At 40.6% G+C, this 18152-nt stretch overlaps 2 protein-coding genes, 1 long non-coding RNA gene and 1 pseudogene across 4 annotated transcripts; 2 read left to right on the forward strand and 2 right to left on the reverse strand.

Annotated features, from left to right (window-relative positions):
- Window positions 1-13: 13 nt before the first annotated feature.
- LOC110225579 lies at window positions 14-2610 on the reverse strand. The gene is made up of 3 exons (XR_002329845.1): window positions 1603-2610; window positions 190-1472; window positions 14-97 (listed from the first exon to the last, which is right to left on the reverse strand). It is a non-coding gene; the product is annotated as an uncharacterized LOC110225579 (long non-coding RNA).
- A 905-nt stretch (window positions 2611-3515) lies between these two features.
- On the reverse strand, window positions 3516-4264 carry LOC9299889 (E3 ubiquitin-protein ligase ATL23). The gene has a single exon (XM_021022161.1). The coding sequence runs from the start codon at window positions 4184-4186 to the stop codon at window positions 3695-3697; it is 492 nt and encodes a 163-aa protein (XP_020877820.1). The 5' UTR covers window positions 4187-4264; the 3' UTR covers window positions 3516-3694.
- A 2356-nt stretch (window positions 4265-6620) lies between these two features.
- Window positions 6621-9220, forward strand: LOC110225735 (annotated as a pseudogene).
- A 601-nt stretch (window positions 9221-9821) lies between these two features.
- LOC110225862 lies at window positions 9822-10545 on the forward strand. 2 transcript variants are annotated; one of them, XM_021016076.1, is made up of 3 exons: window positions 9822-10036; window positions 10106-10160; window positions 10401-10545. In XM_021016076.1, the coding sequence occupies exons 1-3, from the start codon at window positions 9887-9889 to the stop codon at window positions 10487-10489; spliced, it is 294 nt and encodes a 97-aa protein (XP_020871735.1). In that variant the 5' UTR covers window positions 9822-9886; the 3' UTR covers window positions 10490-10545. The 2 variants fall into 2 exon arrangements, with proteins under 2 accessions (XP_020871735.1, XP_020871734.1); XM_021016075.1 differs by having other exon boundaries at window positions 10145-10545.
- The last annotated feature ends 7607 nt before the right edge of the window (window positions 10546-18152 follow it).

Below are 18152 nucleotides of genomic sequence, written 5' to 3' on the forward strand. Positions count from 1 at the left end.
GTTAAAATCTTACTATCACCAGTTCTTCCATGGTCCCATGAAATTGCTTTGCCATGTTGTGCGAATGAATTTGTAGACAGAGGGGTCAACACCAAACCTGAGAAAAGAGAACAAAACATTAGATTCGAAGACAACAATGAAGAAACTTATTCAAACCAAACAAACATTGTGTGGTTATTTTAAACTAACCATAAAGCTCCATTAAGCTTCCTTGGGTGCAGGTGTGGCTGGGAGTCTCTTTCAGGAGCACTCAGCAATGCATCAAGAGTTCTTTGGCTGCAGTTGTTTGCATGTGACGACGTAGCGCTTGGAGATGGAGTGGCTCCTGGTGGTACAGTTCCATTTGGTACAGCTCCAGGAGGTACCGTTCGATGGTTTAGCTCTTGCAAAAAAATCAGAAACAAGTACAAATCATAAACAAAAGATCTATAACCCTAGACAAAGAGTGAAATCGAACAAAGAGAAAATCGAGAAAAGGCATAGACTAATTGAATCCTAGACAGTCCTAAACATCCACAATAACATCAGATCTAACAAAAAATCGAGAAGGAGAAGAAGAGACGAAGAAAACGTACCTGCCGGACCCGAGCCAGAGTTTCGTGGATGCCGGCGGTCCTGCTGTCGGCTGGAGGAAGCCATGGCAGTTCAATGGTGAAGAGATGTGACGATGAAGAGACAAAGAGATGAAGGGATGAAGAGAGGAGGCTAGGGTTTCAGATTTTTCTAAGTGTTGAGAGTTGTTGGTTTCTCTCGTGAATAATGTGTGAGAGTGTTAGTATTTATTGGGCATTTATAATATTTAGGCCCAAAATTTTGGGTTGGGTTAACGTGGGAAAAACAAAAAATTGGGTTTGGGAATAGCCCAAGGATAGAGCCCGTAAAGAAAGGATTTTAGGCAGCAAATATCTATAAAACAATTTAACGGTATCATTTTTCAAAAATCTATTGTGATAGAGTGGTTACTCTTTCATTCTCTCCTCATAGATGCCAGGTTCAATTCTCTTTATTATATTTTTTATATAATTTTTTAAAAAATGTGTTCAATGACTGGTCAAAAATAAATTTTGCAAGCAATTTATCTTGGGCCGACCTTGATAAAACGCATCGATTACCGCAATTATTTCAGATTTTAAACATAAGATAATTTAATGAGTTTTTAACATAAATGTTTTTAATAAATTTATGGTGATGACATGTGGCGGCTTCTGACGATATGACACTCACATTGAGAGAATTAGACAACTTTCATATATATAATTTCAATGAGGTTGGGCCACAAAAATATTACTTTGATATTCTATGCACTTGTAGTACTTTAAGATTTTAAAACTCTTTAATCATTACTTTCATACTATGTCCATTGCTCCATGTACGATGCATGATTAAGCTGAAGTGTAAGAAGCTTGATGATAATTAGCAACGGTTGCCGCTACTCGGTTTTGTAAATAACTTGTCTTCTATAACCAGCCAACCTAATAGAACAACAATGATTCTCTCGGTTAATCCCACTTCATGAAAACATAATATGATATTGCGCTCATCCGCCATTTACCCGGCCGCCCTATTGAAGAAAGTCTAGATTCCAGCTCTTAATGACAATACCTTCCACAACACACTCCATGCGGGCTGACTCCATCGGTCGTTAGTTTTCGATGACTCGAGGAAGATCTAATTTCTCGGATAACCAAACGACATCCATGACTTCTTGTTTGGAGAAAAGAGCCCCAAGCACTATCACATCCGGGAAATTCATTCTAGCATATTTAAAATCTTATCATTGTAGTGTTAATGTGTTCTTACCCTCCAGGCCTCCACTCTCAATCTTGACAACTAGAATGTAAACCTTAAATCGATATAGGATTTCAAAGACTCATCTCTTGCATTTATACATTTTAAAGTCTCAAAACTAACAAGTGTAAGAGTGGCTAACACCTAGCACTATATGTCATTGTCAAATTATTTATAGTATTTCTTATACTTTGTTAATTTATGTTTATATAGTGTATCTAGATTAGAACAAACCAAATAAGGAGTCGAAAAAGAGATTGAAGATAATTTTCGGAGCACTACATAAAGGCTTTATGATAAAGAAATGTATAAAGTAGGCGTAACCAATTCAAATGTTTTATTGCCCTTTTTTGATAAAGGCACTCAAATGAAGTTTAATCTAAGAGACAGATGTATCCCACTTGCTAGCTGGCGATTGCTCTCCCCCCAATCACACATTCTCTTTTTGTTTACATTATTCATGTAATACTTTTGTATTCATATGAGTCTTAAATTTTTCCTTTGATTTTTTTCCTTCGTTCAAGAGACAAAGCAACAACTTTGGCACCTGATTTGTCAAAGCCACAAAAAGTGGTTTTCCCCCTACTTCTTTACCAATTGAGATATTTTCCATTTCCTTCACGCCAACAAACTCGAAACCCACAAATATTGTTGCCCAAAGACTTACGTTACAGACAACCAACAATATTAATTATGGTATTGACTGCCACAGATATATTCATTTATTTCTGTCTATTTGAACAATTTCTCTTTGTTAATGACTATTTGAACAATGTCGTCCAAGGAAAATAACTAATGTACATTTGTACATGGTCCAATGGCCAATTTACACGTTGTTAAATGTAAAATCAGGTTTGAACTTAATATTTTGTTGAAAATTATATTACTTTTTTTTCTTACATATGTTTCAAATCCTGACTAAAACTATCTAATGTTGTTTTTTAATTAGTTCGCTGAATTAAGAAGGATTAAAAGCCCCAAAAAAAAAAAAAACTGAAACTATGCAAACTCAATTAAAGTGTGATTTACATTTTTGCCCCAAAATAAATAGTGTGATTTACATGTAATCATATAAACAAAAATTTCCCAGAAAGTATATTATTTTATTGAATCCAATGAATGGGTTTATTATCATTGGTGATTGGAAAAAGATGGTGGTGACAATTTATCTTAAAAGAAGAAGTAAATGCATCCAATCACTTTTTTTTAGTAAATTCGATATTGTTTTAGAAACGCGTTAATAAAAAAGCATGCAGCTGGACAGTTCATTTTCTTACCATATTAATCGACCCAAGAAATATAGGCAGAGAATTATTTACATCTTTGTTTTAAAGTTTCAAACACTTTAAGAGATAGCGATTTAATACCACTTGATTTGAAAACCTTCAAAACCAATCACGATAGAATTAATCTTTATGGAAAATTTTGAAAAATTTCTCGAAATTAAGAAAAATTTACATCTTTATGGAATTAATCTCCCCATATTCTGGCAGATCTTTACAGTGCCATCTGTCAAAATATTTTGACCTCCATTATTAAATAAATACCCAAAATATGTCTTTATGTACTTATTTGTTTATTGATATCATAGTTTTCATTATATGTTGTGTGGGCAAAAGTAATCATTACATTAATAGTGATCTGATTTACTATTCTGCAGCTCCGAATTTAACTCTATCACTGATATACTTATTGTAATGGGTGTAGAAAAATTGTTGTAAATACAATGGCAAAACTATAAATTTTTTACTTTACTCTAAAATTAATTTCATGTACAACAAAAAACAACTAATACCTGGAAACTTCTCTCTATAACGCTTACACAAAAGGCAGTACAAAATTTAAACAAGACAAGTACACAAAACGAGTAAAAAAGAAGGAAAGAATAATTTTAAAGATTCTGTTTTTAACATGGACTTTGATTTTCATTACATTGAGGAATGTTCGGAGCCAGCTCGGCGCGGCAAACTGGACAAACCGTGTGGTTAGATAGCCACGTGTCAGCACATAATCGGTGAAACCCATGGTTGCAACCGGGAACTAGACGACCCGATTGACCACTCTCTATATCTTCAAGGCAAACGGCACACTCCGTCGACCTAGCTATTATGGCAAGCTCTTTTCCGGTGAGTTTAGGGATTTTCTCGAGCTCTAACACCGAAAGGCCTTTACCGGTGACCGGTTTAACAGGTTCCGCAAATCGAAGACGTTCAATACGACGACGTGTGGAACACCACAAGAGGAAGAGATATATTAGGAAGACGATGCACATGCCAACGCAAGGAAGGAGGAGGGCCATGAAAACGGTAGCTATCATCGGCCCACCGCCGCTAGATTCAACGGCGGTTGTTGGTGGCGGAGATGGTACTAAAACCGGTGAGATGCGTGTGTAGTGCATCTTACAATGTTGTAAAAAAGCGAAAAGGAAAAAGAAAAAAAAAGTTATATTCCTCTGCTTGTTCTCTAAGTGTTGTTGGTAGTGAAAAAGAGTAACGGCTATTTATACAAAGAGGAGAGAACACGGTAGAGCCAAATATCAGGTTCTAGGTTAAACAATTATTGTTATGATTTTTTAATTTTATTTCGTACAATCAGCTTTTCTTTATTATTATGGGTTTGCTTGTTTAATATACACCAGGTTCTTTTGCCCCATTGAATTATTATAAAACGTCAATTTTACTTGGCACTGAAAACGATTTGATATATGGCTTCCACTAACATAGATATGGCTTCCACAAATATAATTTGGATATATATATCCAAATTATATTGGTTAGATTTTTTTTATTATAAACTTATAGTATTTACAAAAAAAATAAACTTTAATTATTATTATTTCATTTCTAGATAACAATAACTAATCATTAAATATTAATTAGTAATTTGATCAAACTAAATTTTTGGAATGAGAATTAACATAATGAAAGAAAATCTTAATCTATCATAAAAGGAGTATGTGAAAAAAGTTTTCAAGACGTTCAACATCGAAAGTAGAACCGGATAATACTCTTTTGTTTTGTCAATCAAAAGATCAATTCTGTGATCGAGCACGAGATAACATATAGGATAAGGTTTTGTATGCTTATGTTATATATTGGCCACCATATGTCTGTGATGACATGCTTAAGATCGGAGAAATTGTAGAGGGGAAGTTATTAGTAAGTTAATAAGCAATTTAGGAAATTGAAAGTTTTTAATTGGAATATTTAGGAATCTGAAAAATATATATAAGCTCACCATTATTTTCGGATTAGTGGATCGGATATGTATACATTTTTAATGGTAGTGTAATTTTTGGCTTCAAAGTTAAATAGATTATAGCTTTGTCGACTAGTTATGAGGCTGAGTATGCATGCTGCCATGAAAGAGGTGAAAAATGAAATGCGGGTAAAATCATCCATACAAAAATATGGGTTCGTACCATAAGGAAATTGTGTCATACTGTGAATGTGATAGCAAGGGTGTTCATTTGGCAAAGATTAATCCCGCAATTTACCCCAACGTTTTAACATGTAGTTCAATCACGATTAAGATCCGTTTAGGAGAAAACTATTCTCAGGAAATTGTTTTTTTTTTGTTTTTTCTGCGAAGTTTGTAAATATCCTTAAAATTGAGTTTAAGGTACTAGAAATAACGCTCACAAAAAAAAAGTACTAAAAAGAGCATTATCTTTCTTTTTTCGACTGAATAATTTCATTAGCAAAAGAGCTGTTAACGATTTACAACAAGTCCCAAAAAATATATGATCGAAGACAATCACCATCAGAGAAAACAAAAAACGCATTACAACTAAACAACACACATCTCTTCTGTGAACAAATCCTTTAACCAAAAGGGGTAGCCTGAAGTTACGTATGTTTGTCTTCGATCCTCCAAGGTTACACTATTTGCGATCAAAAGAGCACCTCTATTAGCTTTCCTATCCTCTTTGCTCAGTTTCCATAAATGTGGATGTCGGATTCACCCACTCAAGTATTTTTATTAAGTAGGAAAGATTACTCTTGAGGGACAAAAATAGATATGCAAAAAGCTTATTGAATTGCTACGAAAATTGCTATAGTATTTCTTACTCGAGAGAGAAGATCCCCTTTACATGGCCATTGGCCTTTATATTTATACCTAGAAAAACGACATTTAAATGGCTAATTAAGTACAATTATTCTCTCTTAAATGTGTCCGTTTTGATCTTTGATTTTAATGCTCAACGTTCGAATTTGAGTTGATTCTGATCTTCATGGGCCTCGCCTTTTGGCCCAAATGTCCTTGGACCGATTTAACCATGACTTCGTCTCCGGACTCATGTCGAGGTGCAGTCACTTCGGATTCTCCTTATGGTGGTAACCACTTCGATTGTTCTTTTGACTTGTGGATCTAATGGGCTTTATCCTTTATGGGCCGTTACCCTGACTACGTGGCAATCTTTGGTTGGTCCTGGACCTCTGGTGCGGGATCCTACACCAACAATTAGCCCCCCAAGTTTTTTGAAGTGCCATTCCAATTCGGAGGACTTTAAATGCTTAAATGACCAAAGATTGCGCTCGAGAATCTTTCTGATTTCCCGCCGAAAATCTCATCACTCCTTTAATTTTGGCACTAGCCATTTTTAACCGAGTGACATTTGTCATCATTATGACCGTATATTAATTAATTACTATTAAAACGGGAAAAACCTTCCCACTTCGCACACAACTTCCGAGGCGGTTCCATCATTTAGCTTGTGTAAGGTAACTTCTTTTCATCATCATTTTCTACTTTTACTTTTACATTTGCACTTTATTCGAAACTTCTCTCTTCTTTTCCTTCGCCAAATTTCTCCTCGTCGGATCTCGAACCTTTCATTTTCCCCAATGACTTCTGATTCTGAAAGACCCGAATCTCCGTCATTCGACGATAGGCGCTCTAGTAATGACGAGTGCACTCGCCCTAATGATATTGCCGGTCCGCACTATAGATCCACTTGCACTCTTCAATCCCTCGAGCGGTTGAGAGAGCTTTGCCGGATTCCGCCGATAATTATGGCAGAAGCACAAATAGCTGACCCCACAGAATCCCCAGAGAACCATCGCGATGGTTACTTCTGTGTGTACGAGATTTATTTCAAGGGTTGCGGATTAACCTTCCCACTTCCCGAAGCCCTAGTTCGGTACTTGGCGGTTCTCGAGATCGCTCTTCCTCAATTAACCCCCAATCTTCTCCGAACCATACTCGGAATTATAACAGTAGCGGCGAAAGCCGGATACATTATAAGGGTCCCCGAGCTGAATGAGCTTCTAAGCGTGAGAAGTTCATCAAAGAAGACAGGGTATTTCTCGGCATACCCTAACGCTAACAGGAACATCATTTCACATCTTCCAAACAAGGATGAAAATTGGCATCACCCTTGGTTCCTGATTAAGAAAACCCCTGCTTCGATTGGAAGTCTATCAGATTTACTCCCATCGAAGTGGTCCGCGAAACCTGGTAGAAATTAGGTCGCATACATTCCTCCAATTTATTTTATTCTATTGATTAAACTTGTTATTTTCACTTCGCAGCTTTCGTCGCTCCAACTTTACCAACTGAAGAATTCATTGGCTTCTTCAAAATAATCCTCGAAGGAGAAACCCTTTGGAATTTTTTCACTCTCAAACGGTTCATAGAAGCCAATCGAAAACTCAGGATGAGCCCTCCCAATCAACTTCATCATCTTCCGCCTCCTCCCTCAACCCAGGGAATGTCAGTTCGGGCTCTCACTGCCCAGCGAAAAATGATTTCCAAACCGATGGCTGAGGCTTGTGATGAGAACAAGGCGTTCTTTGCGACCGCCATTGACAAAAAAGATTATAGCAAAACCTTATTGGTTGACGACGGTAGCACCGAAGGAGCCAGATCCGTCGCCGTTTTTAGATTGACACCTCGACGTGAACGTCACGATGACCGTCCTCCCCGGAGGCCCCAATCTCCTAACCGTGACTCTCCTCGTTCTTCCCGAGATGACTTTAGCAACGAACCGCTTAAGGATTTAATTCGCAAAAAGAGGGACAAGTCATCCCGCAGTGGTTCTTCTCCGCGAAGAGAGAAGTCAAGGGCCCGGACTGACTGTTCTCCTCGATCGTCCCCTCCTACTGAACCAATGGGTCCTCCTCGTCCTGTCGATATGTCTTCTTCTTCTCAACGTAGTGGCGAGAAGACGAACTTGGGTGCAGCTTCTCAGAAGGAAAGTTCTGAGTCTCGAGATGACTTTCCGAAGACAAAGCCTGTTCTTGTTCCTCAGATCAAATCGCTCTCAGGTATGATGATATACATGTATTCTTTTCTTTTTGTCTTGTACTTATTTTGAATTTCTAAGACCTTTCCTCTTTTGCTTTCGTATCCATGGAAAAAGAGGGTAACGTTTTTCGGTGCTTCAAAACCTGATCAGGTGCGATCCTGCCGGAGTTCAACAAGTGGCGCTCTGCAATTTGTGAACGATACCTACTTCATGCTCATCATTCATCTCGGGTTAGTTCCGCTTCATTTTTCTGACTTCACTGTCATTCTTCGAACTGATCCGTCATTCCGGGTTTATGTGTAATATCAGGCTAACGGCGAGCTTAATGACATAATGAACATTACGAACGGTTGGTCCTTGGTCGGGAGAACGCGATTGACCCGTTGAAGACCAAGTTTTCTAATCTCGAGGCTGAGCTCCGTTCTTCTACCGACTCCAAGCATGATCTGGAGGACAAGGTTGGTGGTCTATCATCCGAGCTTGCGAAGATAAAGGGGGAGCTGCAGGACCAGTACGACCGGAATTACAAGCTCCAGGATGAACTTTCTGGTGTTCAGGGTAGACTTCATGAGTCTGAATCATCCGCCGATACCCTGAACAACCAACTTACCGAGCTTCACGCGAAGTACCAGGCGATCGCCAAGTTGCGTGATTCCGAGTTAGCAAGGTCAGCATCGAAGGCCAGAAAAGAGGTCAAGGGACGCGGGATAGAATTGATCCAAGGGGCTATCCGCTTTATCCAAACTGAGAAATCTAGGTCAGATCTAGAATCTGACATCAAAGAGCACGAGAGCAACCTGATCCTGTTGGATCAGATCCATGACAAAGATTTCTCCGAAGCGCAAGAAAGATCCGAATTGACCGCTAATTTATCTGAAAAACGGAGTCGCTTGGCAGCTCTTCCTGCTTCAACCTTCAACCCACAGCACTTCGAGGAATTTTTTACTGAATCACCTCCCCCAAGTGAATCGGGTCTAGACTGGGAAGGTAATCTCCAGCTCTTGATACTTACTATCTTTTTCTTGCCCTATCATATATATATTTTTTTGTTGACTGAAACTATCCTTCCTAGGCTCAAGTGAGGTGGAAGATGCCGCCCCTCCCGAAGTTCCAGCCGTACCGGAGGTCACCCCGACGGATGCTTGTACCGTGGAAAGCAGACCAGGAGCTTCGCTTGACTAAGCACCAGCCAAGGAGGTGAATGAAACTTTGACAGCCGAGACGGAGTCCGAGGTGGCCGTTAACCCGTAGTGGCTGTGTCCACTTTAAATTGGGGATTGTCTCATTTATTTCAAAACTTAATTTTGAACTTGTTTTTGCCTAAGGAGGCTTTATAATTACCTTTTTTTTCTTAAACAAAATATTCGCCTGAAGAGGCTTTTAAACTTTTCTAGGTTATGATCCCAAGAGGGTTTGGTTAAAATTATGTGCGGGTTTGCAAAGTCCGCTTTTAATCTTTTGTGGCCTTGTGGTTATGTTTTCGAGATTTTTAGGCTGATCAGACCTTTCTCTTTAGAATGCGAGAACTGAGCTCGGCTTAAAGCGAGTTCCCCACTTCGGGTTTAGTCAACTCGGTAAATTTATTGGGCTTGGGCCTTAGAAACGTTTGTAGTTAATGCGACGGTTGCTCTTTCCCTTCTTATTTCTTGAAAGTAGGAAAAGCGGCTCGTCTTTAATGCAATAACTGCCTTTTCTCGATTTCCAAAAATGGTTTAAGTTGCTTGGGCACGCCATTATTAATGATTTTTCGCTTCCAAGACAAACCCTATTCCTATTATAAATAGGAGATTGTTTGCCTTTAATCTTTTCTTAAGAAACTTCATAATTCATTCAACAAGCACCACATCAATGGAAAACGAAAACGTAGTCCCCGTTGATCCCGGCAGCCCGCTTTTTCTGTCTGGTGATGGTTTTGAGTCGGCAGGTGTCCTCTTCCCGCACGCCGTGTTTCACTTCCCTTCAAAGGAAAAGAAAGAGGCTTGCGATTTCCTGGATAAGGTTTAGTACTTATCTTCTTTGATCAAAACTTTCCGCTTTCTCCTTTTTACCTACTTATCTTTATTCTAGGTTGTCGACAAGCACCGTCGCTTGTGCGACGAGAGGCAGCGGCTAGGTCTCAAAAGGCAAACACTAGAAGCTCGCATCGCCCGTGTGGAGAGGAAGATAAGAGCTCTGGAAAGTGATCCCTTTCAATGGGAATGGCGGAATTTTGATTCTGTTGCTGAGATCCCGAAGATGCTCCGGATGTATCTCCGTGCTAAGGGAGTTCCGGGGCCCGTGAATGCCCCGATCTATACCGCTCCATCTGATGGCGAAGAAGAAGGCGAGGAGGATACCAGCACCTGTCGGAAACGCGTTCGGGATCGTTCCGAAGTGGATGCCAAGAACAAGGCGTCCACTTCGAAAATCAAACCGGCGATGAAGGAGCCTGTTCCTGAGCCTCTTCCTTAAATGTTCCCTAACTCTGCTCCTATTTTGAACTCGTAATGGGCTTCGGCCCTCTTTTTTTTATTTATGGAAACATTTGCAATTTTCCTTATTCTTAAAAATATTCTCGGAGATACGCCTTTTAATGCAGGATTGGTTTAAGAGCATAAATCTCTCCGCGAATCACTCCAAGGGATATGACGTTCTTATAAATTTTAGTCTCGATTTCCCTTTACTCCTCACCACTCTTTTTCATTTTAGCAGGTATGGAGTTCAACTTTCGATGTTCAGAATCTATGCCCGACTTCTCCAGGATTGGAATGATAAACGAAGATGTTCCAAATGAGCCAAACAGGCAGCCTCTTCCACCTCGCGGCTTCTTCAGATCTCCAATCCGAGCTCCGTGCGCTTTGATCAGGGATCTCCCAATCAGAGACCAAGGAACAGCGATGGCATTCATAGAGGCACTTGCGCTTCAACATCAGAAGCTTACATTGGAAAAGAGGAGACTCTGGAAGAGGATTATCCGGATGCAACGCAGGCTTACTACGGTATCGAGAGACTTCACATCCTTGGCTCTCACCCCGGAGAATGGATCGAGCTTGGAATCTCTGACTTCGTTCGAATTCCGGACTGCATGATGCCAATCTTCGATCTTGCTGGTCAAGGAGTTGAAGTGTTCTGCTCGTCAACAAGATTTCCCTAATCCAAAGTGTACGATGAGGGACATTCCGTCTTATTTGTTTGAATAAACGCTCTATTTCCAATCTCTTGTATGTTCGCATAGCCGAACCTTTATCTGCTTCACTTGTTCGCTCAGTCGAACCTTTTCCTTTAATAAATAAATAAAACAAATTTTTATTAATAGTTGAACTCGTTTCCGAGCTGCCTACGTACCCGTTTCGGGATCAAGCCACACCGTAGTTCATGTACATAAAAAATGCATGTAGCTTTAAACATAAAACTTCTTTAGGTTGATCACATTCCAAGGTCGCTTGACTGGCCTGTCTTCTAAGTCTTTCAATCTATAAACACCGTTCCGAACCACTTCGGTAACAATATAAGGTCCTTCCCAATTAATACCGAGTTTACCGGCACCTTCTTCTTTTTTATTGTCAAAGACGCGCCTTAACACATAATCTCCCACGAAGAAAGGCCTACTTTTGACTTTAGAGTTGTAATATCGGGCTGCTGCCTGCTGGTAGTTCTGAATCCGAATCAAAGCTTGATCACGCCTTTCATTTATGGTATCTAGTGAATCATTAAGCATTGCTAAATTTTCTTCCTCATTTAATGGTGCTTCTGTTCGGCGAAGTTCGGGCACGTTCAGTTCAGCTGGTACTACTGCCTCCATGCCATAAACCAAAGAGAATGGAGTTTCTCCGGTAGGTCGCCTAGGGGTTGTACGATAGGCCCATAGGACGGGTTGGAGTTCTTCATACCATCCTCCCTTTAGATGATTTAAACGTTTCTTGAGATTGCTCAGTATCGTCTTGTTCGCGGCTTCGGCTTGACCGTTTCCTTGCGGATATCGTGGAGTAGAGTAACTGACTTTGATTCCCCAGTCCGCACAAAAGGCATCAAACTCTTGTGAAATGAATTGTGGCCCGTTATCGGTGACTATTTTGTACGGAACTCCATGTCGACATATAATATTCTTCCAAATGAAAGTCTTCACCGCCGAATCCTTGATGCCAACATATGCTTCAGCTTCAATCCATTTCGAAAAGTAGTCCGTCAAGACCAAAAGGTATTGTACACCTCGAGTTGATCTGTGCAATGGTCCAATGATGTCCATTGACCACCTCATAAACGGGTATGGGGCGGAGATGGAAGAGAATAACTCTAAAGGTAGATGGATCAATGGTGCATGGAGTTGGCAGCGCTTACATCTTTGGGCGAATTTAACAGAATCCGTGATTATAGAGGGCCAATAGTATCCCATTCTTTTAACTTTAAAAGCCATAGCTCTTCCTGATGAATGACTCCCACATAATCCTTCATGCACTTCGCTCATGACGATTTCGACTTCGGGCCCAAAAATGCGTAATAGGTAAGGGTCACTGACACCTCGTCTATATAATGCATCCTTTGATAGACAAAATTTCGCGCTAACGATTTTCATTTTCCTGGCCTGCCACTTATTCTTTGGGAGCTCGCCTGTCATGATGTAGTGCTTTATTGGCTCCCTCCAGTCAGCCCCCAGTCTTTAGCCGGAATTTGGTCAACCTTGTGAAATACTCGTGGCTCTGGTTTGGGATGTTCGTTTGGTTCAAGAACATCCTCCTCGATTAATGGCTCGGTTTCTAATATTGTTTCTGGAATCACATCTTCTGCTAAGACAACAGGTTCCTTATTAGATGTGTTTGATCCCTTTGATTTCCTCCGTTTGATGGGTGGCAGTTCGACCTCCGGTTCGTCACGGTCACGTGCCGCTGCTCGAGATCTTGTAACGACGAGTCTTGAATGCTTCGTTCCGAAATGCATTCTACTGGGATAACTCTTTTCAAGTCAGGATCTGATGTTGATGCTAATGCGGCAAGTGCGTCCGCGGTTGTATTCTCTCCCCGGGGTATGCGAATTAATTCGAATTTCGAGAAATTTTTAGATAGATCCTTCACCACTTCGAGGTATGCTTCCATTCTTGATTCCTTGGCTTCGTAGTCTCCATTAAACTGGTTAACTACTAATTGCGAATCACAATAAGCGACTATTTCCTTAGCTCCAACTCCTTGTGCCAATCGAAGTCCGGCAATTAGGGCTTCGTATTCTGCCTCGTTGTTGGAAGCATTAAATAATAATCGGAATGATTGTTCTAAAATTTCCAATGTTTGAGATTCCAACTTGATTCCCACTCCGGATCCTTGCTTTGATGAAGACCCATCTACATGCAATTTCCAAGTTTGGTTCTCTAGTTGTTCTAGCGTGCCAGGTATTGGTAGTTCGGTCAGGAAATCTGCTAAAACCTGAGCCTTCATACTGATTCGGCTTTTGAATTCTATATCGTACTCGCTCAATTCTACCGCCCATTTCGCCAGATGTCCGGACTGACTTGGACTATGAAGTATTGTTCTGAGTGGCTGGTTGGTTAATACTTCGATCGGATGAGATTGAAAATATGGGCGCAGCTTCCGAGCTGAAGTCACTACTGCGAGTGCAAGTTTTTCCATCATTGTATATCTGGTTTCCGGATCCGTCATTGACTTACTTATATAGTAAATCGGCTTCTGCTCTCCGCGGTCTTCCCGGACCAGGACTCCACTAACCGCGTGGTTTGAAACTGATACGTACAGATAAAGCTTTTCGTCCACTTCCGGTTTGGATAATATAGGTGGGGTAGTTAAATATGCCTTAAGCTGCCCGAAAGCTTCTTCACACTTTTCATCCCAAAGGAATCCTTTGTTTCCTTTTAGAATTTGGTAAAAAGGCAACGACTTATCTGTTGATCTCGAGATAAAACGATTTAAAGCTGCGATCCGCCCAGTCAAACGCTGTACCTCCTTGAAGTTTCTCGGAGACTGCATGTTTAGAAAGGCGTTGATTTGGTTTGGATTGGCCTCAATCCCTCTCTCTGTCACAATATAGCCGAGAAATTCTCCGGATGGGACTCCGAATGTACACTTTGCCGGGTTCAGCTTCATTTGATACTTATTGAGAATATCGAAACATTCCTCTAAATGCTTAACGTGATCCTCCTTCTTTAATGATTTAACCAACATGTCATCTATGTAGACTTCCATTGTCTTCCCGAGATGATTGTGGAACATTTTGTTAACCAACCGTTGATAAGTTGCTCCTGGATTTTTTAAACCAAAAGGCATCACTTTGTAACAATAGATACCTCTATCCGTGATAAATGACGTTTTTTCTTGGTCCTCGGGGTTCATCATTATTTGATTATAACCCGAGAAAGCATCCATGAAGGTCAGCAGTTCATTCCCAGCGGTGGACTCTACGAGTCGATCTATATGCGGGAGCGGGAAACTATCTTTAGGACATGCTTTATTGAGGTCCGTGAAGTCGATGCAAACTCTATCTTTTCCATTCTTCTTTTTAACCACGACGGTGTTTGCTACCCACTCCGGGTATTGTACTTCCCTTATGGACCCTATCTTTAAAAGTTTGTCCACTTCGTTGTTTACTATTTTTGCTCGTTCTACTCCGAGCTTTCTTCTTTTTTGCTTTATAGGCTTGAAACTTGGATCCACGTTCAGTTCATGACAAATTATGCTTGGATCTATGCCAGGCATATCCGCCGCCGACCATGCAAATGATGTTTCGTTTTTTCTTAAAAGCTCGATCAAAGCTTCTTTTATTTGCCCAGTCAAAGTAGCTCCAATTCGAATTTTCCGATCCGGTTTGTCTTCTTTCAACACTACTTCGATTACTACATCATCTCTTTTCTGCCCGCTAGGAATTTTTTGTCTTAGTCCCTCTTTTTCGGGCTTCGTTAATTGCTATTGAATCTTCAAACGGTGGCTAGCTAGATAACATGTTCTCGAAGCTTCTTGATCCCCCCGAATTGTTTCCACTCCATTTGGTGCTGGAAATTTGATACATTGATGATACGTAGAGGGGACTACCTTCATTTGATAAATCCAAGGAGTCCCGAGGATGATGTTGTAAGCCGCGGGCTTATCAAAAACAACAAAATCCACGATCTTTGACACCCGTTTGGCAAGGACTGGTAGCTTGATTGTTCCGAGGGACATGGCTGATTCACTTGTGAATGCTACTAACGGAGATGGAGGCCCTATTATGTCTGCCCGACTAATTCCCATTCTTTCTAAAATACTTAAAAAGATTAGATCGACCGAACTGCCCGTATCGATTAGAATCCTTGATACTTCGAAGTTGGCAACGTCCAGGGTAATGACTAATGCATCATCATGAGGTCTCTCGAGATGCCGCGTTTCTTCTTTGTCAAATGATATTGATGCACCTTGAAAATCGACTTCTTCACTCAAACTTGCTTTGAGTAAAACATTTCGCCTATGTTTCTTGATGGAACTTATCGAATCTCGGCAAAATTTAGAACCTCCTAGAATCACATTGATCTTACCCTTCGAACTCCTTGGCTCTTCCTCATTGGATAACTTTGGTCTTTTAGAATTTTGATCTTTGGAGTTATCCTTTGACTTGTGGCATTCCTTTACGAAATATTTTATATCGAATTGGGAAAGATCTCCACTGGCCCAAAGCTCCGCGAGACCCCTCTTAAGGACACTACAATCCTTGGTTAAATGTCTGGTTACGTTATGAATATCGCAATATAAACTTTCATCACGGACCCAAGTGTTTGACCTTCCTTTCCCTTGGAATTGCTTTCCGACGGTACTGTTAAAGGGTTGCGACCCAAATTTTCTTGGTCCTTTGCTCTCCCTAGATTCGAACTTCTTGATAGGGACGGTAATTGCCGGCTTTTCTTGTTTATTTCTTTTGGCGAAATTTTCTTTTTCGTCCTCTACTTTCATCCAGTTGTTTGCGCGGAAGAGTGCATCCTGAATTGTGTCTGGTTTATGAAGTATTAAATCCTCTTTAAAACTTTAATCATGTCGCAATCCTTTTTGTAGGGCAGATAAAGCTGATTGCTGCGAGATTCTTGGGAGCTTTGACAACACTCCTTTGAACTTGGTGATGAAAACTCGAAGTGACTCATTTGATCCTTGTGACAGGTTCCAAAGATCGGCATCCGAAACACTTTCGTCCATAAGGATGGAATATTGTTTTAAGAACACAGCTGATAGTTCGTCGAAATTACTGATCGAACCCGGCTCTAATTGGGTGAACCACATTAGAGCTTGGCCACATAGATTTTCCGAAAAGAGCTTGCAGTCCCCTGCGTCCTCATCAGCTTCATCCAATTCGACTCTTTCGGCAGCTATCAGGAAAGCTGCGAGATAGCTCTTCGGATCCTCCAACCCGCTGTAAGGGTCCAACTTGAGCTTCCGAGAATCTTTGATTCTTAAACTTGCGATTCGCGAAATGAAAGGTGTTCGCCTAGCTTCTTCAATGACTCGATTGATATCCGGCTCCGAACTCGTAGCCTGATGGAACTTTGACTTCATTTCTTTTAGTTCTTGGCTAACCTTCCTCATAGTCTCGAACTGGTCGAGGTTTTCCTGCTCGTATTGATCTGCAAGTTGAGCTTCATCTTCGAGCTGTGCCTCTCCCTCCAATGGCTGAACTACATTGTTAGTAGCACCATGAGTTGTTTGTCCGCTGGTTTCATTTTGCGCAACGGAACTTGGCGAGTTGAATATCCTCCTTCGGATTCCCACAGGATTTCTTGCACTTAAAGAGCGAACACGAGTTTGTATAGTATTGACGTTTTGACTAAGAGATACCTGGGATGTTTGCAACGTATCGACGGCCTTTTCCATATCTGAGAACTTTTGTGATATGTCCGACATGGTTTGCTGCATAGCTTTGAGGGTTTCGGCCAATGATGTCTCAACGGCGTCTCCTCCGGACATTGCTGCTTATCTCGGAAATGTAAATGTAGTAAATAAAAATCTGACCTCTCAAGAATCTTCTCTCCCCACAGACGGCGCCAAAATATGGATGTCGGATTCACACACTCAAGTATTTTTATTAAGTAGGAAAGATTACTCTTGAGGGACAAAAATAGATATGCAAAAAGCTTATTGAATTGCTACGAAAATTGCTATAGTATTTCTTACTCGAGAGAGAAGATCCCCTTTACATGGCCATTGGCCTTTATATTTATACCTAGAAAAATGACATTTAAATGGCTAATTAAGTACAATTATTCTCTCTTAAATGTGTCCGTTTTGATCTTTGATTTTAATGCTCAACGTTCGAATTTGAGTTGATTCTGATCTTCATGGGCCTCACCTTTTGGCCCAAATGTCCTTGGACCGACTTAACCATGACTTCATCTCCGGACTCGTGTCGAGGTGCAGTCACTTCGGATTCTCCTTATGGTGATAACCACTTCGATTGTTCTTTTGACTTGTGGATCTAATGGGCTTTATCCTTTATGGGCCGTTACCCTGACTACGTGGCAATCTTTGGTTGGTCCTGGACCTCTGGTGCGGGATCCGACACCAACAATAAAGGAACATAGTCTAGCGCCTTAGAGATAAATTCAGACTGGAGCTTGAAAGAAGGCCAAGCCGCAGGTCTACTCATAGCCTGCAAAAGATCAGTTGCCTCAACCGCAAAACACACATATCTGATTTTGAGACTACACATACTTTCAATAGTCCAAAGCCAGTATTGTAGATCAGCCTCATCTTTTGAATCAACTAGAGCAAAAGATTTCATGTTGTGAAGTAATACTACACCAAAAGAATTTCGCAAAACCCAAGCAACACCTCCAACCCTATTTGCTCTGTCCCAAGTGGAGGCCAAATTGCATTTTAACCACGGCCTCTCAGGTGGTTTCCAAGAGCATTTTAAGACTTGAGAATGCTTTAGATCTTTCACCACAGCCTCCTCTTCCACTTGTTGAGCTAGGAACCATTCAGAAGCATCCTCTTGGATTTTTGCAATCATGTCCTACACTACAAAGATCAGACCTTCAAAAACAAGATTGTTTCGATTCTTCCAAAGACGCCATAAGATCCATGGGACTGCTCTTCTTTTTTCAGCCTAAACCGTGGATCTCTTGGCCAGTTTGAGGATGAAATGGAGATTGTGGTATAAAGAATGGCCACCAAAA

Source organism: Arabidopsis lyrata (genome assembly GCF_000004255.2).
Source record: "Arabidopsis lyrata subsp. lyrata unplaced genomic scaffold ARALYscaffold_8, whole genome shotgun sequence".
Classification (NCBI taxonomy): domain Eukaryota; kingdom Viridiplantae; phylum Streptophyta; class Magnoliopsida; order Brassicales; family Brassicaceae; genus Arabidopsis; species Arabidopsis lyrata.

Excerpts from the sequence above, each read along its gene's own strand:
- LOC9299889 (XM_021022161.1), bottom strand. The coding sequence starts at position 4,186 with ATGCACTACACACGCATCTCACCGGTTTTAGTACCATCTCCGCCACCA.
- LOC110225862 (XM_021016075.1), top strand. The coding sequence starts at position 9,887 with ATGGAAAACGAAAACGTAGTCCCCGTTGATCCCGGCAGCCCGCTTTTT. Across the intron at positions 10,037-10,144 it reads CTTGCGATTTCCTGGATAAG|CGGCTAGGTCTCAAAAGGCA; the intron begins GTTTAGTACTTA and ends GACGAGAGGCAG.